A 27,026-nucleotide genomic window follows, 5' to 3' on the forward strand; every position below is an offset into this window, starting at 1 on the left:
AAAAACAGACTGTGGGCAGGATTTGACCCATATACCATAGTTCATCAGAGCCCTGGACCTGGCAACCACCAAAGGATGACTTGTAATGCAGATCTTAAGCAGTACCTGAAGTTCCCTGGCTCTGAAATGTTTACCCTATAAGTGCATATCCTTGACTCACAGAAGAGAGTTCACCTCCCCGACTCATCACAAGTTCGGCTATTTTTATTTTCCTCTGTCTTCAACCAAAATTAAAGACAAAGCCACGTTTCGCACACTATCTGCACTAGATCCCTGACATTCACAAATTTAAATATCATGGTTTCTACTATTTCAGAGACACCCCCAAATGCTCATGGATTTTAAAAAACATTTCACTTTTGAGTTAAGATCCTAGAATTGTGCTTGGGAGTTGGTCATATAGTAAGAGAGACCAGCAGCCTGCCTAGCACTTGCTTCTTGTCCTACTTCTATTTTATCTCTACCCTGCATCATATAAATGGATAAATGCTCTTGGGGTGGGGGGCAGGGAGGGGAAGAGGAAATAGGCCTTAAAATGGAAGCCAACTTCCAAGGTTGGTGATTAGTAAATTACATCAGAAATTATAGACATTCCCCAGAAAACAGCAGATCTCCATAAATTAAATTAGTGTCTGAGGCCTTCAACAAAATATGCTATAAAGGATGTAAGAAAAACTAATTCATGAAAAGGTTTCTGTTAATTCTCCCATCAGAGCAAAAATTTTTGAAGAGACAAACTAGAGCTTTGAAGGAATTTCCTCATTTTTTTCCCAGTTAAATTTTGACTGAATTTTAATAGGCATTGTAATAGTCTCAGATGGTAGGATTCATGTGTCCCTTGCAAAGGCCAAGGGCCTACAATGGTTTATTTTGATGTGTACCAAGTGTCTCCACTTTGCACTATGCAGCCAAACTATAATCAGTGCCAGCCCAAAGCTGATCTCTATATGAAGACTCAGGACCTGGACTCAGCAATGAGATTCTTTGATATAATGATGACTTGAGTGCAGAAGCCTTTTGCAGAACATTCAAACCCTTGTATTTATTGTAGTAGCTGTCTTCATTTTTAACTTATTCCTGGACATTTCAATGAAGAGTTAGGAAGGCAGCTTTAACAGTTGAACTTTTCAAGTTGGTGTCAATTGCTTAAAGATTTCAAATCATTGATGATACTCAACTTTTAGTCTATAAAAGCAATGGTGCTGGGCACCACTGGGGTATAAAGCCAACTTAGTTCCTGCCTACATGGGGTTTTCCACCTACCAGTGGGATAAAAAAATATGAATAATAAGGTAAATAAACAACTAAAAGTTCAATGAAATAGCTAAAGATATGATTAACTACAAATGGATTGACACACTATAAGTATTATAGGAAATTAAAGGAGAGATCACGTATTCATTCATCAATCATTAATTGGTATTTATACAGTGCCAGGCATTATATCTTCTCTGTAGACTCTTCTTTGGGACTCTGAGCTATATATCCAATTTCCTATTTGAAACCTCCACATATAGACCTCACGGGCACTTCAAACTTAACATGTCTTACAGTGAACTTAGATCAGCTTGCCAGATCTTCCCCTGCAGGCTTCCGCTTCTGAATGGCAACTCAGTCCTCTGGTTGTGCAGGCCAAAAAACAAACAAACAAAAAAACCAAAACCAAAATACCATACATTCATCCCTCATTCCTCCCTTTCTCTCACTCTTTGTGTTCAATTTGTAAGCAAACTCTACTGGTCCTACTTTTAAAATATATCCGAATCGAACCACTTCTCACAACCTCAGCAACTACCATCTGGGTCTTTAGCTGGGATCATTGCAATAGCTTCCTGACTAATGGTTTCCCTGCTTCCACCCTGGACCCTTCCTTGGCAGCCATAGATCCTGTTACTGCCCTGCTCAAGGCCATCCAAATTAACAAACCTATAGTTAACACAGCACTTACTACCCACCAGGCACTGTTCTAAGCTCTTTACATGTAGTAACTGAATTCTCACAATAGCCCTACACGGTAGGTACTGTGACTCTCTGCGTTTCATCAGTGAAGAAATGAAGGCACACGGAGGACAAGTCAAGATCACACAGCTAGTGAAGGGCAGACACAGGACTCAAACCCTGACATTCTTATGTAGAGTCATTGGGGCCAGGAGCCCAAGGATTAGTATAAATAAGAACTCCTGGATGGACCTAGAGATTGTCATACTGAGTGAAGTAAGTCAGACAAAGACAAATGTCATGTGATATTGCTTATATGTGGAATCTAAAAAAAGGGTACAAATGAACCTCTATAAAACAGAAATAGAGTTACAGATGTAGAAAACAAACTTATGGTTACCAGTAGGTAAGGGGCGGGGAGGGATAAACTGGAAGATTGGGATTGACACATACACACTACTATATATAAAATAGATAACTAATAAGGACCTACTGTATAGCACAGGGAACTCTACTCAATACTCTGTAATGTCCTATATGGGAAAATAATCTTAAAAAGAGTACAGGGTTTCCCTGGTGGCACAGTGGTTGAGAATCTGCCTGCCAATGCAGGGGACAGGGGTTCGAGCCCTGGTCTGGGAAGATCCCACATGCCGCGGAGCAACTAGGCCCGTGAGCCACAACTACTGAGCCTGCGCGTCTGCAGCCTGTGCTCCGCAACAAGAGAGGCCACGATAGTGAGAGGCCTGCGCACCGCGATGAAGAGTGGCCCCCGCTTGCCACAACTAGAGAAAGCCCACACACAGAAACGAAGACCCAACACAGACAAAAAAATTAATTAATTAATTAAAAAATGAATAATGCTTTAAAAAAATTTTTAAAAAAAGAGTGCAAATATGTATAACAGATTCACTCTGCTGTACACCTGAAACTAATACAACATTGTAAATCAACTATACTCCAATAAAAATTAAAAAAAAAAACTCCTAGGTGATTATGAAACACATTCAAGTTTTCAAACCACCATCTTGGAAAATAGGAAATCGTTTCATTGACTTAAATTAGGACACTAAGCATCACAACCTTAATATAGTAATTCCATAATGAGATCTGCAAAATACACTATCACAGTAAAATTTTGCAACTTAGGGCAGGGATCTTTGATGGGTTTGTTCATTGGTGGATTCCAAGTACCTAGAACAGTGGTTGGCCCATAGTGTATCGGCAACAAATAGTTGTGGAATGTGTGAAGCTTCAAGTGGCCCAGAGGAAACTTTCAAGATGCACAGTAACTTTCTATGAGCATATTTTACTCTGAGTGGTCCCACATTTCCATCAGACTTCTCCTAAAAATTCACTCTTCTCAGTTTTATCATTATTTCCTTAGAGATATGAACAGAGTGAAAAAGTATATTGGCTTTTGGAATTATTGACCTAAGTGTGACTTGAGGCTCTGGCATTTGGCAGCTGTGTGATATAAACAAGGTATTCAATCTTTCTGAACCTGTTTTCCTCATCAATAAATCCATCATCACCTCATTTAATGTCAGTAAAGGTATCATATAATTAAAAGGATCTTTGAAAAAAACAGGGCATTGTTATTAGGTGAATTTATTATTTTTTATTTCTCAGTTACTTTGAAATACAGTTTTGGGGGCAAATTTCTAGCTGCAAAATTTTATAGTCTAATTAGTAAAATTAGGAACACTGTTTTAATGACTGAGATGCCATGAGTAATACACATAGCTATAGAATGTGTTACTGCTATTAAGAGTTAAACTTGGAGCACAAATGTCTCAAATCCTTTTAAATTTAATTTGTGAAAACTTATGAGAAAATGAGTATGAAAATATTCCCACTAAGTGTTTCCTCTTAGAGATAATCATAGCCCAACAGTTGAAGAACAGTATTGCCCTTTTGAAAACCAGATATTGATTTGTTGGAGAAACTGGCATAGAATTTTATAGCTTAGTATTCTGTCACTCAAAGGCACAGCCCAAGCCAAATGACTTTCATTTAAAAACTTTTAGTGTAACAGGTATTTATCATTCATTATTTACTGCATCCTTGATATCTGAACATTGAAATCTAAGAGAAAAAAGTCGATTGTGCTGAAACCACGCAGACTTCAACGCCTCCCCAATTTTGGAAACTTTAGCACACTACTTCCATCCCAACATTGAAATTCAGTGACTAAGCATATCTCTCCCTGAACCTAAAGTAAGGAAAGACTCTGACCTCTACTTTATTCTTGCTGATCAAACAGATACACAAAGAAGGAGTAACACTATTATAATTAACGCACAGACAAAAATGTAATTTGACAAGTGGCAAGAAACAGCTTTCTAATTAAAACACCATGCATTCCACAAAATTCTCAAAACCTTCATTCTGATTTTATGCGTAAGTTAAGCATTTTGGAAAGGCATTTCCATTGCAGCGTCAGAAATAAAGGCCTCAAATACTTTGAAGTTAGAGATCTAACTACCAACATTTACACAACTTGATGGGTTACGTGTGATATAAAAATATCTATCTGGGGCTCTACTTTCAAATTTGAGTTATAAAATAAAATCCACTTAATTAAACGAGACTTCAAAATTTTCTGTTTCTGCACAAAAGTTAAGAACAGCATACAAAATGTTAGGCAGAAGACAGTTTCTCATAGACCAATAAACTGCACATTTTCATGACCAATCTAAGAGAAAGAAAACCAGTTCTTTGAATAATACATGAAACAGTTTTGAAAGATTTTCCCCAAACAGGAAAGCACAGTAGTAAAGTCTAGGTCACACATTTCTTTATCGAAAGCTGAAAACCCAAAACCTCGAATGACAACCTCATTTCTATAGTAACAGTTTAATCAACGGAGGCTGCTTTGCCACAGATACCATACCATTATGATGAGGGTTCTGGGTCTACTCATTTCATCGTCACTTTCCAGAGGCAAAATTTCATGGGATGGTTCCTCCTGGCGTCGTCTACAAATGTGTGGACAGCTCCTCTGGACCACAGAACGAAAAGCTTGAAGCAGAACAATGCTGGCAGAGCAGCCCATCGCTGCATCCTGGAGCCCACAAAATAACTTCTATGTTGATGCTATGTTTGAAAAACAGTGGCTCCTTGTCCCTGAAAACAGCCTACATTGCAGCTGCAGCCAGCTCACTCTCCAATCACTTTCTTGAGCTCTGATCATCTGATCGCTGCCAAATAGCTTGGATGCAGAGATGGGAAAGATTTGATCCACTGAAACTGAACACACTCAGGGATATTAGAGCATTTCGCTCAGAGAGCGTTTCTCAGTTCATTTCAAGAGCATGTCTCCTGTTCATTACAGGAAACTCCTTCCATTCTAGTTTCAGAGGTCTGAGTAAATATATCTTTCCCTCTCAGACACTCAAACAAATCACTCTTTTTCACATTAAACAACTGAAAAATTGACTTCACACTAACATTTTTTTTCTAAGGCAAATGAGTGGCATACAAAGAGTGACATGATGGTTTTAAAATGTTAAAACTTCCAGAAGTGAATTTTATTAGACACCTTACTAAGTGACTGGGGTTTTACTTATCAGAGCTCGTAAGTTCCAGAAATGAAATGGGCTCATCTGAAACATGCAGTCCGCTGAATCAAAACGATTTATCAAAAGTATGCACGCATTAACCAAACCCATGTGAGTGACACCAGTGTTCCCCCTGTGATTTCCTCTCAATAGCATGCTTGTTCTGTTCCCACACACGCAGTTCTGCAGCCTAATACATTTTTATATTTACACAGGCGGCTTGCAGGGCTGAAAATATCTCTATTACTGAGGTCAGGCAGGGAGCTCCGCCGAGCTGACCTCTTAGAAAAAGCAGCTGTACAGCATTTTCACATCCTATCAATAAGAATTCAAGGCTTCAGGAAGGACTTTGAGGTCTTTGGTAGTTAAGAGTCTAGTATTCCCTGACTCCTGTGAGACTAGTCACTTAGGAGGGAACCGGAGAAATGCTTAGAAGTCACGTGACCTGCTTGGACTGGCCTCAGGATCTAATGGTATACTCTAAGAGAATAGGACAGCAGGGGATGCTTGCACCAAAAATATCTCGTGGAAAATAGATTTTGCTTACAAATGAAGAAACTATGAAATCCCCAGTAGGATTTTTCAATGTCGAGATCTTTCTGTTTAGCTAATCCTTTTGGTGTGACTCTCGGAGATTCAAAAATGTTCTCTTTGGTTTCTGGGCTCCGCAGAGCAGAGGGTGTTGCAGGAAGTTTGGAGGTTTGTTTGGCTCTAAGGTGTGACCCCAGTAAAGTGGCTTTCACAGAAGTATCTAGCAGAAGGCTGAATTAGGCATTCATTGCTCCGTAATCTGTCACAACACAGCCTCGTTTTAATTGGTATGTTTGCCAGAGAAGTAAAACATTTTGTTTTCCTTTAAGAGGTACTGGCTGCCAGTAGTTTTTCATCTCCCTATGTTTTGAGCAAACATATTTTAGTGCGGCTGGAAAAAGAAGAAAAAAAATGCTAATGATGCTGGCAAGTCCCTGAACCCCCTCCGGACCTTTGTCAGAGTTCCCGGGTGCTAATCTAAACCATTTTTTTACTCCAAACAACTAGGGCATTTACAGAAGAGAGGTTACAGTTTAGCCCGTCTGGCTTGTGTATTGAATATCTATATAAATGGTGTCCACCAGAGACAAAGCACGGAGTGGGTTGCCATGATTATGAATGTGTCTTTTCCAGCAGGATTGCTCCTCGGGGCTCCCTGGATGTCGGTGCTCACGCCCTGTCCACCCACTCCCATAGCTCACGACCTATCGCTCTCCAACCATCCCCTCGGGTTCTGGTCATCTGCTCATGACCGAATAGCTCGAATGCAGCAAGGCACTGACTGGAGGTGCTTCAACACTCCAGCAGCTCCTGTGGGGAACAGGAAAGGGGAGGTGGATCCCTCAGTTGCACACCATGGGCTTGGCAGGGAAGAGGCAGTTCGCATCCCAAATTCCTTCCTAGCCACCTCTCGCTAAGTCTGGCTAACCTCTGGGGTGGCTTTTGGAGTCAGATGTTTTGGCAGATGCCAAAGTCTTTGGGGGAAACAAATGATGTGCTTTCTAGCTATTAGAGTCCTGCTCTATTCATCGATCCCTGTTCTGCCTCTGAGGAATTCATCCCTGTTATTGATGGACTGCTATTATGGACGGAGTCTCAAAATTCTCTGTCTCTCTCTCTCTCTCTTAACTTCCATCACCAAGGAAAGGGAACCTCCAAGAATTAGTTTCTTGCGAATTCATTACACACTACAGTTACCCAATGGACAAGAGACCGGAAGGATGAAAACCAGAGAATAACAGGTGGACATGCAGTCCAACGTTTTCTTATGAAAATTTTCAAACATGCAGCAAAATTGCAAGAAAGGGATTGGATTCTGAGCTCTAAGTTTGAAATAGTAAATTAAGCTGGAGGTGCGGTAGGGTGGAGGAAGAGATAGAAATCAACCCACAGAGATAAGGGACCTTTTTTCCCTCACGTTTGGCGTAGATGTTGACACACAGGAAATATTAAAAAAGGAAGAATCAACTCCCCACAGGTGTCTGCCATTTTCTTTGAAGTATTAATAAAATGAATCATTAATTTGGCCTTCAAGCATTAAATGTGCACCCAACACTATTGCTGATAGCAGTATGTTATCTTAGAAAACGAACATGCATTCAGATGTAAATACTGTAATTGAGAAATGAAGTACACATGTTTCCTTCCCTTCTTCCCAAAGTCCAAGTGAAATGACCACAAAGCAGCATAAAAGGGAATATATTAATTACAGTGAGAAAGTTGGGGGCGGGATGGATCTTCGAGCAGATGAGAGTTTTCAGAGTTTCTCTGAAAGATGAAAAGTGAATATGGTCACATTGATCAATAACCAAAAATGAAGGATGAATAACAACTTCCAGGGCAGGAGAAGGCCGTGGAAAGAGGAGCCACAGTTCTCAACAGAGCCCTGGAGGGGGCCTCCAAGCTCGAGGAAAGTAGGCACTGGGTGTGAGAGAGTAGCTAATGGACCCTATCCCTCACCCCAGCAGACAGAACTTTAGAGCACAGTAGCTCTCTGCAGAAGGGCAAACGATTCCAGAATAAGTAGCCCAGGTGTCAGCTCCCCTTGGCCGGTGGAGGTGGGCACGTCTACAGCCTGCCCGCCTGGCTCACACACACTCTGAAGAAAAGATGGCAATGGGCACACCTGTCAGCTTGAGAGCTGAGAGTCAGGTATCAGTCTGAACCTAGTGAAGAAGGGGGCCTCTAGGACTTTTCTCCCTGTTCCCAGAGCTGGAGGACAGAGCACTCAGGCTACCCAAACTAAGTAGAACCCTCCTTATATTTGGATTTATTCATAGAGGAACTGACAGTGCATGTACTGAGCAACACGGTCCAAGTCTAACTGATCCCGGTGGCAGCCTGGAGGAAGAGGCGGCAGCAGAAGGCAGTAGAAAGGCTCCCCGTGAGCTGCAGAGTCAGACACACTCCTGCTCAGTCGAGCCTCTGCCACCCATAAGCTGTGTGATCTCGAGCAAGTCGTTTAACCTCTCTGAGCCTTGAGAGTATTATCAAGCGGATTATCTCCGCTGTGACATGGAGATAATCCTTTACACCTGTCAGGATGTCGGCGGAAGGAGAGTACCTGAAAAGACCAATAGAGAGGGACTTCCCCATGGCGCAGTGGTTAAGACTCCACGCTCCCAATGCAGGGGGCCTCGGTTCAATCCCTGGTCAGGGAACTAGACCCCACATGCATGCTGCAACTAAGAGTTCTCATGCCACAACTAAGGAGCCGGCAAGCTGCAACTAAGGAGCCCGCCTGCCGCAATTAAGACCCGGTGCAACCAAATAAATAAATAAAAAGACCAACAGAGAGCCTGGCCCATAATCATCATTCACTGAGCAAGCGTGAGACTACCTCTGCTGATGGGGAGAGTGAAAGCTCGGTCTCCTCCCCAAAGCCTCCAGGTTCTGCTTAAACATGACACTGCCCCCGAGAAGTCTCCCCCTGACAGACCTTGTCTCACAGCCCGAGGTAATAAGGAAGCTCAGTCCTTATTACTGCACCCTGTGGGCTTCCTTCCTAACACACAAGCTGAAATTACATTCCGATGGATTTCAGTTTTAAGAGCTGTCATCCCCTCTCCCTAAGAGCTCGGATTGTGCTTCGTTCACTCTAGGCCCTGTGTAACCATGCGGTAGATGCTCAGTGAGTAATAATAATAGTAATAACAATAATGATACTTATAATAAAGCAAGCCCTTCCATAGCACTTCTTATGTGCCAGGCACAGTTCTCCTTAATATTTACACATACTGATTCATTTATATCTCCATTATGAGGTCGTGCTCTGATCACCCCCATTTTACAGTTGAGGAAACCGAGGCACAGAGAAATTAAGTGACTTGCTCCTAGACTCACAGCTATTTAAGTGGCAGAGCCAGAATTTGAATTGAGCTGGTCTGGCCACAGGGTCTAAGCTTTTTAAAACCAATTCTGAAAGCCAAATATATGCCAAGTAAACCTTGTATCTTCCAAAGGTGGATTTATACCAGAAAAACATTTGGCACATGGCAAGGTGGAGGGATGCAACCCTGGAACATCCCCTGTGAGAGCTGGTTTGTCCTTCAGAGGAAAATTTGTGATGTCTCCTTGGATCAGTTTCAGAAGGCAGCTAGTAGTGTTAGCAAGCTGTTTGGGGTGATAATTTAAATTGCATTTTAAAACATTTGAAAATGTAATGAATTTGATAAGATAATTTTTTAAAAGATGTGTTGTGTTTACTATGTGAAGCATTCATTGGCAGGAATGACTCACCTGTCGAAACTGGCTCTGAAAGCACACAGTTCGAATACGGAATTGTGATTGGCTTGCTTTGTAACTCCTTGATGCAACATCTGTCCTTACATACAAAGATGCTGGTTAACACCGAAAAGCCCCAAGAGGCTACTCTGGGTCCAACAAGAATGAAGCCATCACCCTAGGACACCCTTTGAGCCTGGACATGGCTCCAGGAAGAAGCCTGCTGCCACTTCCCCTGGAATCCATTGGAAGCTGACAGCCTGAACACCTTGCTGTTCACAGGGGACCAGCCACCTGCTTTTCTGGGCCAGCATGAGAATTTGGTGGGGACACTGAAGTTGGTGGAGTGGAACTTCCCCCAGTCTTTGTTGCCCCCTCCTTCACCACCAGCACTATTCTACACAGAGTTGCATGATGGAAAGAAACTGGAGATCAAGGTAGAAACTTCCACCCACTTCTTTAAGTTGGAGCACAGCCTTTCCATGGGAACTCAGTGCTTTGTGGAGTGAATCAATCAATCAATATGTAATGAAAACAAACTTCTCCTTTTCCTCAGCATTATCACCCTCAAGGTCTGAATCCTGCTGGGCTGCTTTGCAAATTTTCCAGAGGCTCAGCAATTGTTCCCAAGTGAAAGTGACCCCAAAGGAGGAGAACCCTCATAGATTAAAAGCAACTGGGGCTTTAACCCCAAGCTGAATAAAACCAGGTCACGGACCTGGCCACTTTCCCAGGGCAGGGATTAGAGTGAATCTTTTAACTTGTCTGTTTCCAGATGGGTAAGTCCCCTCAGGTATATAAACTCAATTAAATGGATAGGAGGGACTCGATCCGTGCTTTCTTAGCTAAAAAGTGGAAAACACAACCCAGCGAAGTGACTCTCCCTGAGGCCCAGTTGCTCTTTATCAACTTGCATCTTTGCCTCTCCTGGTGCTACTCCTACTCAAGAGCTTGGGACTGAAGTCTATTTTGATAGTAACCGTGACCTCTTTTTCCCCATCTGTGATTCGTAGAGTTCCCTTCTTTCAGCTTCTCTCTCTTCATTTTCACTTAATTATAGTGGCCTCCTCTTTACAGGCATCTTTCGCACTTGCTGACATTTATTGAGTTGTACAGTTAATCACTTTGGAAACAGGCACACTGTTCGTTCATTTAAGAAATCCAGGTGCTGCTGCCAAGCTCTTCTTTCTCTTCATTTCCCTCCTTTTGGCACCAGTCCGGCTTCAAAGCAGATTACTCTTTGGTTGGTACATTCAGATGCATCAGAAAATGATCCTGCATCCCTCTCTAGGGTGGCTTCCTCATCAGCAGATTCCTGCAGAATGCGTGCATAAGGTCAATGCTCCATTAATATCATACCTTACCTTTCTCAGGCTTCTATGTTTGACTGAACTCTTGTCAGGTCAGAATAAATCTTTCTTATTCTTAGTAGAAGACGGTATAGTGTAGCAGTATGGCAAAGGCTCAGGAAGCAGATTGCCAAATTTAAATCCCTGTTGAGATACTTGCTACCTTTGTGACTTACAGCAAAAATTTTAAACATCAGTTTCATCATCTGTTAGATGAATGAGTACTCATGAGGATCTAATCACCATGTCAGTGCCTGGCACAGGGCCAGACTCATGGTAAGTAAGTATTCAATACATGCGAGTTGGTTATTACTAGAAGAGAGAAGGTCTAAGGATTTCAATCATTGCTTGCTTTTCCCCTGTCCCTTTTACAAGTGGTATTTTAAAAAAATCTCTGGACTCTTCCTTGTTGAGTGACACATGATGTTCCCTGGGTGATGGAGGAATGGGGGTATTGGGCATGCCTCCTCCGTGCTTTGAAGTTAGCTCCCATGGTAACATGAGACAAGTTCCATAACCCCTTCCCGGTCCTTTTCCATGAATAAACACATTTGAAATAATATAATAATACCTCACTTACCCAGAGGGCACTCATTTTGCAACCTCAACTATTCTGATCACAGCCAAGCCCCGGGAAGCAAGAGAAACAACCTCTGCAGGGCCAGAAAGAGACAGCACCCGATTCATTAATCTGGGAAGCTTACAGGAGTGGTTTAGAGGAGGGGTCTTCGTATATTTACCATTTACAGCCACCTTCGACAGGATTCCAAAGAGGCTGCTGAACTAAGCTTGCAACAGACTTTGACCAGAGAAGCACTATGATTCTGACTTGCCTTGGTCCAGTGGGAATAGGGCCCAGCCACTTAGAACTGGAAGGATGTCCCTGCTGAGGGATGGAGTGCTGACAGCCTCTTGCTTCTTCAGAGGGTTGCGGTGGTCCCAGCAATTAAACCAGAGGGCTACCGAGACCCACGCCACTAGATGGGGTTGCGGACTGTGCATCTGGGGCAGAGATGAAGGTTCGTGGTTCTAGCTTGGTACCTGGGAAGTGATTCAAAGTCTGAATCCTCTGAACCTGATTTTCCTCAATTTTACAACGGAACTAAGATGACCTCTTTTGCAGAGCTATTATAACAAAAGACATGTTATGTAGAAAACACTGGCATAGATGGTAGATCTTATCACTCTTTTACCTGCATTATTAATAAAACTATTATGTTTATTATCATTATTATTCCAAGAAAGTGCCAAAGAGGGTAAGTAACAGTCCTGTAAGTCAAGGTTCAACACTAATACAGTCACATGTAAACACACAAACAAAAGAGAGAGCCTTGGCACTAGAATGAATTGGCAAGGTCAAGAGTGAGGTGAGGCAGGAAGCGTCCTTGGCTCCTTTTCACCAGCTAGTGAGCCCAGGGTACATGCCTGAGTCCAACTAACTTAAAGGTACAAGAACCCACAAAAGGAAGGGCTGACAAAATAGACTGACAAAAATAAAGGAAATCAGTATCCCTAGTATCTGGGGCTATAAACATCATAAAGGTCGTAAACTGTACAGTGTTTTAGTCCAGGACAATAATGAGAGCTCACAATAATGACACTGATGCATCAGGAAAAGTCAAATTATGTCCAGTGGCGACAGCTTCAGAAGGAAGAGAAACCTGTGAAACATTCGAGATAAACTTCCACCAGCGACTGCTTTTAGTTTTTAAAAGTTTTTGATTAAATGGGGTCAATTTTGTGATCTTCACAAGTTATCTATGTAAAAAATGTTCTCAGCTGAGGCTGGATCAATGAGCTATTAACTGTACTTTCAGTACTTGTTCTATTTTATTTTCTGTGTTCATTTCTTACCCCCTTTGAATTGTGGCAGGAATTAGCCACCCACGTCCTAAACATTCCAAGTTAAACCTCATTTACAATAATCATGAATTGCTTTCCAAACATGAAAATGGCAGTCTTTTAAGTCATTTACAAATGTGCTTTCCAAACCAATTCGAGAGCTGAAAAGGATGGTGTCAACCTGAGCAAATCTCAACTCTACATCCTTTGCCAGGACTCAGGGGAGCAGCCCAACATATAATTTTAGAATTGGTGCAAAGCACCCAGCTCAGGCTGTTGAAAGGAAACGAGGACAAAGCAAGGTTTAAACCCAGCAGGAGTAGGAGGGGCGGAGCTATATTCAAAAGATTAACTTGATAAGATAACGTTCAGCTTCTCTTTAAACCCTAAACTACAGGATGTGCATTCTTCAAGTTTGTGTTCCTATTATCTCCAGTTTCTGCTACTGACAAATGAAGCTACTGCAGTTCTGCAGGGTGACTTGGGTACCCTGCATTCCAGTGGGATGTGATGGGAACAGCAGTGGATGGGGTTTGGGCTCCGACACTAATTAAGACTTCAGACAGTCCTTGTTACTTCTCTCTCTCTGGATCTAAGTTTGCTTGTCCATAAAGTTAGAGAGTTAGAATAGATAATCTCAGGTTCCTTCTACGTCTGGGGTCTAAAAGTTTTCTCCAACTGTGGATTCACAAAGACCAATAACACATGTCTGGGCTTTGGGGTCAGTCACATGTAAACACACAAACAAAAGAGGGGGAGATAGAAAGAGTTGTTGCTGCTATCTCCCACATTCCCCCTGCCAATATTTTTTTAAAAGGCTATAGTGAATCGCAAGCAGTGTTGAAAAAGAGGTAGAAGCACTCTGAAGAGTGAGGGGGAAGAGGAAAACATTGGAAATGATGTAGTGGATGGAGGTCCAACTAAACCCATTTCCTTTTTTTGGTGATCAAGTCGTTTGCCAAGTCAGAAGCCAGCAGGACTTTATCCTACCTGCTCCCTACCCTGATCCACCCCAATAGCCAGAATAATCACCACAATGAGCTCTAATACGTACACAGCGACGCCCTATGAAGTGGGAGCAAGCTGATGGGATGGTAACGGTTAAGACTTGGTTGGCTTTTCTCCAGAGGTATGATCATTTTGGTGTCCCACAGATCTGAGTTTGTCACTACCTGTATTTGTGACCCTGAGCAAACAACCTTTTGAACTTCGTTTCCGTTTCAGTGAAATGGGGGTGATGACGGTGTATCCCTACCTTATATGATGAGGAGTAAGTGAGATAATCCAAATGAAGCACTTAACACACTCAACACCGTGCCTGGGACGGAGTAAGGACCCCATAAATAGAGAGCCTTTGCTATTTATGAACTCAACTCGGGGACTTCCAGAGCTGACAGCTACACACCAAGTGAGGCAGAGTGCCTCTCACTGCTGGGTGACATTAGGAGTCATGGAGAAACAGAAAACCTGCTCTAGCAGGAGAAATCTCTGGGCTCGCAGCATTTTAGAAGAGAAGAATGCAAGACAGAATACAGGATGTTCATGTTTACCCTTTAGGCAAAGTATTGTCATCCTGTTTTCTATTCAGGAGCAGAAAGGAACAGGAGGAAGACACATTTCAGGGAACTGAATTCTGACTACGGGAAAGTCTCTCCCTCCCTCCCCTTCGCCCACGCTGACCCCTACCCAACGAGGACACAGGAGCCCTGCCCTGCACGGAGGAGGGGGCTACAAAAGCCCTGCCCAGCCTGCGGCCAGCTTAACATCAGCCTAGACTACACAGTCCTTATTGGAGCCGGAAGCAGCCCGGCAGGTGGCCGAGCTGCCAGAGAACAAAGCCCCAGTGCCAATGGCGATTTTCCTCAGGGCCGCTGGATTCCGTGAGGCTGAGATCCCAGCCTCCACGCTGCTATGCTTCTACTCTGAAAAACCCTGAAACCTGGCCATACAAGAATTTCCCAAGTTCAACTGCCTGTGTGCCCTTAGGTCTTTAGAAGTATATGTGTGATCAGGATAGGATTCTATGACATTCCTCAAAGGCAATGCCAACTATCTCAGTGCAAATCTTAATAAAGATTTAATGTGCACCCAACCAAGGGATGAAGAGAAGGAATTTCCTATGAACATATTTTGGCTTTTAAAGCAGTCTATCACTACACATCTATGAATAAGGATGTAGCGTTTCAGATCACTTTGTAATTCATTTAATACATCAAATTTCTTTTGAAAGGAATAGCCTAACAATTTATATGATGACCACCTTTGTAGGAGGTAATGGGGCTATAAGCTTAGGAAGCAAGTTTAACTTGTCATCAGAGGCAGTACTGTCTAGTATATGTGCTGGGTGTGGAGGACTCTGCAGACCTTCAGCCTGGTTTTGAAAGTCCGGTCTGTGTCTTCCTAGCTTGAAAATCTTCAGCAACTCACGTAACTCTTCCTCACTTTCAGACCCACCTCAGAGGACTGCTGTGAGAATTAATAGAGATAATGCATGTAAAAGTACATACGTGATATGTTAACAGCTGCTTTGGAACGGTGCTACAAGGTCACATCACCTGGTATTGATGTACAGCCGTGGTTTCAGATTTCTACCTATTTCCGTGCAAAGGTGGACCTACCCACCTGTGACAAACTCTGTGTGAGAGATGGTGTGTGATCGGGAGGGCCCTTGGAATACTACTTTTAGTTATGACAGGAAGTGCACGTTGGTACACTGGTGATGAAAACATGGTTAACTGCGCGAATCTTAGTAAATTCATCATTTTCAGGATGTGGAAAGTGACCATGGCTGCATTTTCAACTTTTTTTGGTGTTTTTTTTTTTTTTTTTTTTCAGGAAAAGGTATTGCATATGAGGGAAGGTTTTTAAGTATGCATTGCTCACACCTGTGGCCATCAACTTGCTTTAGCATGAAAAGGACACTATTGATTTTCAAAATTCAATTTTGACAAAACCCAAGTCTGTTTAGATGAGGTGCACTTGTACGTGGCGTAGTTGTTCTTAGGGCCTTTTAGCCAGTTTTGTAATTGATACTATCTGTTTCACTGGAATTGATTGTGGGATCATTTGAGTCAATGGGTAAGTTGTCCCATAGAAATAAAAGGCTGGGCCATTACTTGGCTTAACCATTTCTCCTTCAATAAAATTCTTGCTCAAGTCTTTTGTACCAAACTGCTCACATCTTCCAGCCCTTAAAATAAATTTCTCTTAAGTCTTCTACCCACTCCAGCAAGCACCCCATCTCTCTCCTCTCCATTCCAGCCGCACATGGTAAAAGCTCACGCTACAGCTGGGGGTCAGATGCAGTGGGACCTGGTGGTCACCAGGGGTGGGGATGGGGGCGAAAGAGGATAAGCTGCCCGGTGCGACACAGAATATCATAACTAAGTCAGCAGCAAATAAATCCTAAAGACAAGGCATCCATCAAAACTTAAGGGGACCGGTAAACATGAATCAGAACACAGTGGTTTACAGGCTGGCATGTGGGGTCTGATGCCAGAGTCCGAGTCCTGGCTCCGCCATGGATCATCAATGTGACGATGGATAAGGGACTTCACGTCTCGGTGTCTCATCTGTAAACTGAGGAAAGTAAGTGTGGTAACAGTTACAGTGGCCATATAATTGACCGTCCAAACCAGGACCCTTTTAGAGGGTGCTATTAATAGTGATGCCAAGACATTAGGCATAAATAGGGGCTATGCACAGACAAAATCGGATGCACGGTCACCTTGGTAATAATTTCTAACGTGTATGATTGCTATGAAAATCAAATAAGGTAAAAAAAAATCAGATAAGGTAATCCATGTGAAATCATTTCGGCGGGTGTTTGGTATAATAGTGTCAATAAATGTTAGTAACATGAGCAGGACTTAAGGGTCGAGGGGTCCAGTTTGAACAGCATGACAACAAGTGCTGAGCAGCTTTCGATGTTGGTTCTTCATGGAGGTGGCTGGCTTGCAAGGAGAGTAAATTTCAGGCTGGCAGGGGCTGTGGGCTCCAGACATCAGGCTGGAGGAGGGGTAGGAACAAGGTCTGAGGCTTCATTAGTCATGCCGACTGAGCTTAGGGGCAGGAGAAGGAAAGAAAAGAGTTCCAACTTAGCGTTCATGTGGTCTCCCAAGAACCAGATTTCCTCTATACCTGGGATCCCTAAATCCTCACTTCTACCTTCAGAATCTACTCCAACCCCCCAAAGGCCTATTTCCACATTTCCATCTAGATATTCTGTGCCCTGCCAAGTTCAACATTGCCTTTGAGCTTTGTTTCTGAGTCACCTCTGCCTTGCAACTGTCCTGTTTTTATTTTTAATTTTATTTTTTATTTTATATTAGAGTATTGTTGATTCACAATGTGTTGGTTTCAGGTGTACAGCAAAGTGAATCAGTTATACATATACATATATCCATTCTATTTCAGATTCTTTTCCCATATAGGTTATTACAGAATGTTGAGTAGAGTTCCCCGCACTATACAGTAGGCCCTTGTTGATTATCTATTTTATATGTAGTAGTGGTCCTCTTGGTTTTAATGGCTGTGCCATTCATTGTTCCTCAGACTTTGGGGTAATCTTTGCTGCCTCCTTCTTCACGGTCATCCATGTGCAACGGGCAACAAGTCCAGCTCACAGGCGCTGCTGATGGAGGACAGGAGGACAGGAATCCGACAGTAGCCTGTGTTGGGAATACACGTGAAACCCAGGCGTGATGACGCAGGTGGCTAATCTCAAGAACAGTGAGCCCGAGAATTGAAGTCCAGAACTCCCAGCAAGCCAAGGAGGACCAGAGTAGAATCCAGAAAGAGAGCCATTACCAGACATGCAATGTGATCCAAAGCCATGAGAGGATTTTAGATCTGGAGACACATTCCCAGAGGCAAGACCGGGGTCCAAAAGAGAGTGGAGAACCCAAGGGGGCTCCAGAAGAGCAAGCGGGATGTGGGCGTGTAGGCTTGGGGATATGAACAACATTCTGTGGAACAAACACGTGTCTCTCCAGCTATCTCTTGTGTTTCCCCCAATATAGGTTCCAAAATCTGTGAAGGTCTGTACCCTCAGATCTCCCAGGGACTTGTGAACATAGTTGCATGTTTCAATTCCTAGAGCCACCCAACCCCAGCTCTAGTTCTTATTACTTGCAATCTCATGGTATTCCAAGAGCCAGACATTGATGATTTAAAAATGGCAATCAAAAAATAAATGGCAATCTATTTCCAATTTCCAATTAGAGTTACATGTTACATGAGCTATAAGTTTTCTATGTATTTTCTTAATATTTTGCTTCTCTTACTGCTTGTCTGTGAGTCAGCACGAGCAGATGAATGAAAATGAATGAACAAGTGGTAAACGAACTTACTAAAATCATTCGGAAGCATCTGGTTTTACTTGGCTCAGCACCTTGGTGTTATTTGTATTATTGTTGTTGTTTTAAAATGTTTACTCACATCCTGCCTACATTCTCCCTAGCATCAGAAGCAAGGACCATCTCTGTGCACTCGCCAGCATCTTTCTCCATCCATCATTCCCCTCCCCCTCTACTGGCTCCTTCCCCTCAGCAGCATGAAAGCTTCTCCCACATACTATATAAACAAACTAAAATAAAACCTCTTTCAACCCTGAAATTTCTACGGCTACCGCACTCTCTCGCCTTCCCACACAGGCAAACAACTGGAAAGCATCATCTAAAGGCCCTATTTCTTTCCTTCCTCTTTTCCCATTCATTCTTAACCCCCCTGGCACTCACTTCATTGAACTCTCTTCACCAAAGGGTCACCAGTCAGCCCAGCCATGCGATTTCTAGATGGAAAAAAGACTGTTAACATCCTTCAATGGACTTTTTCCCTTACAAAACTGTTCTTGAAATATCACTCATAGCATGAAATTTCACATGCACACCTTCAAGGTTGCTTCTACATGGTTATCCCAGGGAGCAGGTTCAGCTTAATGAGGTGTTAATATGTCAACTTTCCTTCCTCCCTCCCTCCTTTCCTTCCTAATAAGCATGGAAAGAAGAAAGGAAGGAAGGGAGGGAGGGAAGAAAGGAAAGGAAGAAGTTTTCTCCATTTAATGAATATTCACTAAAGGTGGGTCTGTGCCAGGTACTGTCCCAGGCTCAGGCGACAGAGCAGTGAACACGGACATGAGAGCTCTTGCCCCTCGGGGCTCACATTCTGATGTCAGTCTCAAATAAAATATGATTTCCTCTTAGGAAAAGCTTACCCGTAAATACCATAATGATGTTTAGGATTCTCTAGCCTAAAATGAGCACTGCCTGGTGTAATGTCCATAATTTCAGAGGAGAAAAATTAAGCCCAAAGAAGCAACTTTTCCCAGGTCTCCAACCTGACAGTTACAACCTGACAATACTCAGCAGTAAATATTAGAATTTATTTTATTGCATGCCAAGTGCTTGGAAAAACTCAGCGATGGAGTGAAAGCTTTATTATGTGTGATGTAACAAGTTTCCTCTGATGGCTCTTCAGAACGCATCCTGCTTGGCGTCACAAGGTGCTGATGCAGTTACTGTTAAATTGGCAAATGACCTTAAATTAGAAAACTACGGTCTATCAAAGGGTAAGAAAATGTGGCTTTTCATATCATACAATTTATATGCAAAAATACTGCTGGCCCCAAGGAACTGATGCATGGTGAGTCTTCTGAAGCTACAAAAATTATGTCCTATTATTTATAAAAAAGTTCTGGGATCACTTAAGCTATACACACACACATACACACACACACAATTACTAGCTTCACAGGTCATGCTTCAGTCTCATTGCTGCAGTTTCTAATGGTTCGTGGGTCTGGTTTCTAAAAACACAAGGAAAGAATCATGACCTCTGAGGAACTCTTAGTGTCTGGAAATATATATTCTGTTTATTACAGTCATGAATGGAATTGTGCTTTCCGTGTACGGAAGACCAAAAGGTAAATGCTTTAACAGGGCAAGAAACACCCCACTTTATTCCTCCTCTCTCTTCTTTATTCTTTATTTTGGTAAGAACGCTCAACATGAGATCTACCCTTCTAATTAATGTTTAAGTGCACAGTACGGTATTGTTACCTATGGGCACAATGCAGTACAGCAAATCTTGAGAACCTACTCACCTTACAGAACTGAACTTCATACCCATTGATTAGCAACCCCTCTTTCCTCCTCCCCACTTAAAAAAAAAACAGATGTATTTTTTAGAGTGACCAAGCCCACTTTTAAACTGTTTTGCTTTGAGCACTTCCTCTTCACAGCTCATGGAAAGTAATACCGCCAATTCTGCTAGGAGGCCAACAGAATTTCAACACAGTCACCACAACTGGAGGGTGTCTTTGCCAAAAGTAGGGCAGGATGAAGGGACTGGAATGTGAGTCCACGTGCCAGCCATGGCCTCTCTGCATTTCCTTTAGAGAAGGGGGCTTCGGAACAATGCTCTAGCTGTTCCTAGAAAGAAAAGCAGTTACTAGAAAGTGATGTGTTAATTTGGCACTGAAGGAGTTAACCTACTGAACCGGTTTAGTGCTGTTTCCTGCCAGCAGTGGGGAGCCAAAGATTATTATGAGAAGTGGCATCTTATCAGCATTTTTATTTTTAAAATTTTTTTTAACTTTTTATTTTATATTGGAGTATAGTTGATTAACAATGTTGTGTTAGTTTCGGGTGTATGGCAAAGTGATTCAATTATACATATATATGTATCTATTCTTGTACAAATTCTTTTCCCGTTTAGGTTGTTACATAATATTGAGCAGAGTGCCCTGGGCTACACAACAGGACCCTGGTTGCCATCCATTTTAAATATGGCAGTGTGTACATGTCAATCCCAAACTCCCTAACTATCTCTTCCACCCACCCTTCCCGTCTGGTAACCATAAGTTTGTTCTCTAAGTCTGTGAGTCTTAACAGCATTTTTAAATGATTAGCTTTAAAGTTACTGGTTAGCTAATAATAGTAGAAGTAATAATAGTAGTCGTTTCGGCAACCTTTCAGGGTATATGTATTTAGCAACAGGTATGCAGAAGGCAAGAGCAGGTGCTGGGGATGCTGGTAAGCCACGGGCAGGGCTTACCAGAGGTGTGCAACGGTATACAACAAAGCGCCTAAAATCGAGTTGTATTCAAAGTATTGGGTTGGCCAAAAAGCTCATTCGGGTTTTTCTGTAACCGATGAAGACCCCGAATGAACTTTTTGGCCAACCCAATACTATGGAAGGTCAGAGAGGGGCAGTTAATTCGGCCAGGACAGTTAGATATGGTTTCTTTAGAAGCTAAAAGATTGAAGCGGCATTATGAAGGATGGTTAAGTGACGTTTGGGAAGTAAAGTGCGGAAAAGGGTTTCAATCATGAACTGCTGTGCCCCTCTTGAAGGCATCCCACTTATGCAGACGGATGCACTTCTCGGCCTGAGGCTGAAATCTCTTCCTATAAGCACTGCCCCCTGGTGTCCACTGTGAGAAGAGGCCTCAAGTGCAAACATCCTCTTTGCCCTATTGCTCTATATGACCAAAGTGTCATCCTCAGCATCGTTTCTTCAAGTTTCATCCATAAGTGGTACAATGAATAAAGGTGAGCTCTGACCAGGAACTGCAATAATAACAATAACGATAACCACACGCAAAGCTTTCTCAATGAGTTTACGCAGAAATAAATCTGCTTCTTCTTAGGGCCCTTTATTGACAGACGTGAAAGAGAATTACTTCCATTTACTTCTTTGGCCTTAGTGGCTGAGATTTGGTCAACTGTTCAGCTCTCTTTAACTGGCGAGTAGACTGAGATACAGGAAGTGTTTTAGTGACTGCTTATCACAGTGTGACAACAGCTGGGCCACGCCTCAAGGAGTTGGTCATCGGCTTAGGCAGACAGAAAGATGCATCCACATATGCAGAAGGAAAGGAATCAGGAGATAGCCTCTCATTACCCACAGCTCCCAGGAAGGGCTTAGAGTGTTGTCAGATGCTCAGAACACACTGAAGAGTCGGTACGAACAATATCAGTGCAGACTGCCCTGAGGTGGACAGGTAAGAACCCACGAACGAGCAGGGAAAGTTTTAGAAGGTGACAAATGGCATCTCTAATTAAGAATGGAAAGGAATTTCAGGAGGTTACAGTTACAGTTTGGAGTTGGAATTTGGAGTAAATATCCTCAAGGACAGTTTGAGCTTTCTGAGGGTGGGAGGTGGGCCTTTGTTCCACCATTCCACCAGAAGATGGATCTTAGCAGCAGAATTATCTCTGGCAGTGCAACGCTCTCAATTAGAATCAGAGTAAAGACACACAATCCTGAAGTCATGCTTTACTGATTTCGTTGACTTCACGTTTAATCAGATGAACCTTTTGTTCAAAAAACACATATCCAAAGCACAGACACACTCTCTGTTTATTTTAGTTTCAAATAAAATGTTTTATCTAAAAGCAGTCCTATTCCAAATTTTATGGAGTGGCGTCAATGGTATTTCATTAGCATCCTTGATCCCTGATGACCTTCCTTCTCTGCTAAAACTACAAGAAATATTGTCTTTAAAGTTCTATGATATGCATTTATCCTGATAATATAAGGTCAATGACTTCCAAGCCACTTTGGGGAGAAAAGCCAGGTTTTTTCCTGTGAAATGTTCAAAGGCAACTAGAGATTTATATCTGCTCCTCAGGTCTAATCATAACAGAGCCCACTGTTAAGTTTGGTAAGTCTATGGAAAGTAAATATTAGAATGACAAAACCAAGCAGTTATTTGATAATCCTAAAACTGATGACAACTAACATTTCTTGAACATGTCTTATTCACTTAGCATTTTCTTATTTAATCTGTGATGTAAGCATATGATTATCTCTTGTAGTGGGTTTAATGTGGTGTTCAAAAAGATACGTCCACATCCTAATCCCTGGAACTGGCAAATGTAACCTTATTTGGGAAAAGACTCTTCTTTCGCAGATGTAATTAAGTTAAGGATTTTAAGATGAGATCACCTTGGATTATCTGTGTGGGTCCTAAATCAACTGATAAGTGTCCTTATAAAAGACAGAAGAGGGGAAGACACAAAAAGAAGAGAAGGCAATGTGAAGATGGATCAGGGATTGGAGGTTTTTGCAGCCACAAGCCAAGGAATGCCTGGAGCCACCAGAAACTGAAAGAAGCAAGGAAAGATCTGCCCTGAGAACCTTCAGAGGGAGGACAGACCTGCTGACTACTAGATATGCTGACTACTCCTGGCCTGTGAGAAATGTCTGGTGTTGTAAGCTGCCCATTTGTGGTAATTGGTTATGGTAGCCCTGGGACACTAATGCATCCCTATTTTAAAGTTGAGAAACCTGAAGCTCAGAGAGGTCAAATAACTTCCCAGGGCCACATGGCTAGCATTAATATATGGTAGAGCCATGTTTGAACTTATCTTTCTGACTCAAAAATCTGGGCTTTAAGCATAAAGCCACAGGCCTGGTTTAACAGTCTAGAAAGCATTTGTTTTCCTAAGAAAAAACCAAGAATGATGAGAGTGTTGATGCAGAGTTTCAGGGCAGCCTTTCCAGCAGCTTCCTGCCTTCAGAATCAATTGTTTGCATTAAAAGAGCCATTAGGGTCTGTTCATCAGCAGTTCAGTCCACGTGTGGCCCTGCTTCCCGACTCAGGGATAAAGCCGCTCTACACTTGGCCCCCAAAGTAGCAATCCTGGCCTTGCTTTATTTCTCTAATCATATATATAATCATCTTTAAGCATGCTGGGCAATAATACAATGGAGAATGAACATTAAATTCAATCTATAAAGAGCCTGAAATCAATCAAGCCCTTCATGAAACTAATTTTAGAAAAGAGGTCATTAGATATATTAGAATCAGTTCAGAAGTGAATTGAGAAATGGGATCTCATGTTCTCTTTAGAAAAAACTTTTTTTCAAGAGATAGAATTATTACCTTACACCAGAGGAGGACAGCACCACAAAAAAACTACAAGTGTCTACTAGTCAAAGCAATGATTTTATGCTCCAAGGAGAATAGGCCACCATAGCTGTCCCCCCACATGGAGAACATCTAACAGCATTCCATTCTCCAAATGCCACCAGGCCAGCTCTCAGTGACACAAGAACATGATTTCAATAACTGGTGAATTCAGTGGAGGAAAAAGTCTTTAAAACATGCAAAGGTCTGGCAATTCCAGCTGGACCTTTACTAGAGCAGTGCTGATTGAATATTAGTTACTCAGGTACCACCATCTTTATTTTTGCCAAATGGTTGAATCACCTGCTCATATACCTAACAAAACCCTTTGAATCAATGACTTAATTTCTTTCCATAAACTTATTTTAAATTGACCATTAACAGAATATTTGGCAATATCTGTTGCCAAAATTAGAATAAAGTAATTTTAAACTACAAGGGCAAAATTAAATAAATGTTCTGATTCAATTCTAGTTCAATACTGTTGCCTCCCAAAGTTTAAGTCCAAACCCACTACCTCTTTGTAAAAAGTGGTAGAACAGCAAATGTTAGGCAGGTGGTAAGGAAAACAACACTAAACTGAGACTTTTTATCCTTGGTGTAATCAGAAGTATTGAAAGAGAATTAAAAAGAAAATACCAGGGAGAGAGCTTCAAGACGGTGGAGGAGTAAGATGTGGAGATCACCGTCCTCCCCACAAATACATCAAAAATACATCTACAGGAGGAACTGCTCCTACAGAACACCTACTGAACGCTGGCAGAAGACCTCAGACCTCCCAAAAGGCAAGAAACTCCCCACGTACCCTGGTAGGGAAAAAGAAAAAAGAAAAAAGAAAAAACAGAGACAAAAGAATAGGGATGGGACCTGCATCTCTGGGAGGGACCTGTGAAGGAGGAAAAGTTTCCACACACTAGGAAACCCTTTCACTGGCGGAGATGGGGGGTGGGCGTGGGGGGGAAGCTTCAGAGGCAGAGAGGAGAGCGCAGGAACAGGGGTACAGAGGGCAAAGCAGAGAGATGCCCGCACAGAGGATCGTTGCCGACCAGCAATCACCAGTCTGAGAGGCTTGACTGCTCACCCGCTGGGGTGGGCAGGGGCTGGGAGCTGAGGCTCGGGCTTCAGAGGTCAGATCCCAGGGAGAGGACTGGGGTTGGCTGTGTGAACACAGCCTGAAGGGGGCTAGTGCGCCACGGCTAGCCAGGAGGGAGTCTGGGAAAAAGTCTGGAGCTGCCAAAGAGGCAAGAGACCATTGTTTCGGGGTGCACGAGGAGAGGGGATTCAGAGCACCACCTAAAGGAGCTCCAGAGACAAGCGCTAGCCGTGGCGGCTATCAGCACAGACACCAGAGACAGCATGAAACCCTAAGGCTGCTGCTGCAGCCACCAAGAAGCCTGTGTGCAACCACAGGTCACTCTCCACACCTCCCCTCCCGGGAGCCTGTGCAGCCTGCCACTGTCAGGGTCCCATGATCCAGGGACAACTTCCCGGGGAGAACACACGGTGCGCCTCAGGCTGATGCAATGTCATGCTGGCCTCTGCCGCCGCAGGCTTGCCCCACATTCCGTACCCCTCCCTCCCCCCGGCCTGAGTGAGCCAGAGCCCCCGAATCAGCTGCTCCTTTAACCCTGTCCTATCTGATAGAAGAACAGACGCCCTCAGGTGACCTACACGAAGAGGCGGGGCCAAATCCAAAGCTGAACCCCAGGAGCTGTGTGAACAAAGAAGAGAAAGGGAAATCTCTCCCAGCAGCCTCAGGAGCACCGGATTAAATCTACACAATCAAACTGATGTACCCTGCATCTGTGGAATCCCTGAATACACAACAAATCATCCCAAAATTGAGGCGGTGGACTTTGGGAGTAACTGTAGAGTTGGGATTTGCTTTCTGTATCTAATTTGTTTCTGGTTTTATGTTTATCTTAGTTTAGTATTTAGAGCTTATTATCATTGATAGATTTGTTTATTGATTTGGTTGCTCTCTTCCTTTTTTTTTAATATACATATTTTTTTTCCTTTTTCTCCTTTTGTTAGTGTGTATGTGTATGCTTCTTTGTGTGATTTTATCTGTATAGCTTTGCTTTTACCATTTGTCCTAGGGTTCTGTCTGTCCATTTTTGTTTGTTTATTTATTTATCTTTTTAGTCTAATTTTTAGTGCTTGTTATCATTGCTGGATTTGTTTTTTGGTTTGGTTGCTCTCTTTTTTTAATTTTTAATAATATATTTTTTACTTTTTATTTTAATAACTTTGTTTTATTTTATTTTTCTATCTTTCTTTCTTTTTTTTCTCCCTTTTCTTCTGAGCCATGTGGCTGACAGGGTCTTGGTGCTCCAGCCTGGTGTCAAGCCTGGGCCTCTGAGGTGGGAGAGCAGAGTTCAGGACATTGGTCCACCAGAGACCTCCTGGCCCCATGTAATATCAAATGGCGGCAGCTCTCTCAGAGATCTCCACCTCAATGCAAAGACCCAGCTCCACTCAACAACCAGCAAGTTACAATGCTGGACACCCTATGCCAAACAACCAGCAAGACAGGAACACAACCCCACCCATTAGTAGAGAGGACGCCTAAAATCATAAGTTCACAGACACCCCAAAACACACCACTGTATGCGGTCCTGCCCACCAGAAAGACAAGATCCAGCCTCATCCACCAGAATACAGGCACCAGTCCCCTCCACCAGGAAGCCTACACAACCCACTGAACCAACCTTACCCACTGGGGGCAGACACCAAAAACAACATGAACTACAAACCTCCAGCCTGTGAAAAGGAGACCCCAACACAGTAAGTTAAGCAAAATGAGAAGACAGAGAAATACACAGCAGATGAAGGATCAAGGTAAAAACCCACCAGACCAAACAAATGAAGAGGAAATAGGCAGTCTACCTGAAAAAGAATTCAGAGTAATGATAGTAAAGATGATCTAAAATCTTGGAAATAGAATGGAGAAAATACAAGAAACACTTAACAAGGAACTAAAAGAACTAAAGAGCATACAAACAATGATGAACAGCACAATAAGTGAAATTAAAAATTCTCTAGAAGGAATCAGTAGCAGAATAACTGAGGCAGAAGAAGGGATAAGTGATCTGGAAGATAAAATAGTGGAAATAACTAAGGCAGAGCAGAATAAAGAAAAAAGAATGAGAAGAATTGAGGACA

General features: G+C 42.6%; 1 protein-coding gene across 8 annotated transcripts in view; it reads right to left on the reverse strand.

The window, feature by feature from the left end:
* DOCK10 (dedicator of cytokinesis 10) overlaps window positions 1–27,026 on the reverse strand; it is a 289,663-nt gene that overhangs the window by 212,371 nt on the left and 50,266 nt on the right. For 6 of the 8 annotated variants that reach the window (XM_057551339.1, XM_057551335.1, XM_057551334.1 and 3 more), the window contains exon 1: window positions 4,835–5,003. The exons of the other annotated variants lie outside the window; for them this stretch is intronic. In XM_057551339.1, coding sequence (XP_057407322.1) covers window positions 4,835–4,996 — 162 coding nt within the window. In that variant the 5' untranslated portion in view covers window positions 4,997–5,003. Of the gene's footprint in view, window positions 1–4,834; window positions 5,004–27,026 lie in introns of those variants that run through there. 8 annotated transcript variants of the gene reach the window in all.

The sequence above is a fragment of the Balaenoptera acutorostrata genome, chromosome 8, assembly GCF_949987535.1.
Source record: "Balaenoptera acutorostrata chromosome 8, mBalAcu1.1, whole genome shotgun sequence".
NCBI lineage: Eukaryota > Metazoa > Chordata > Mammalia > Artiodactyla > Balaenopteridae > Balaenoptera > Balaenoptera acutorostrata.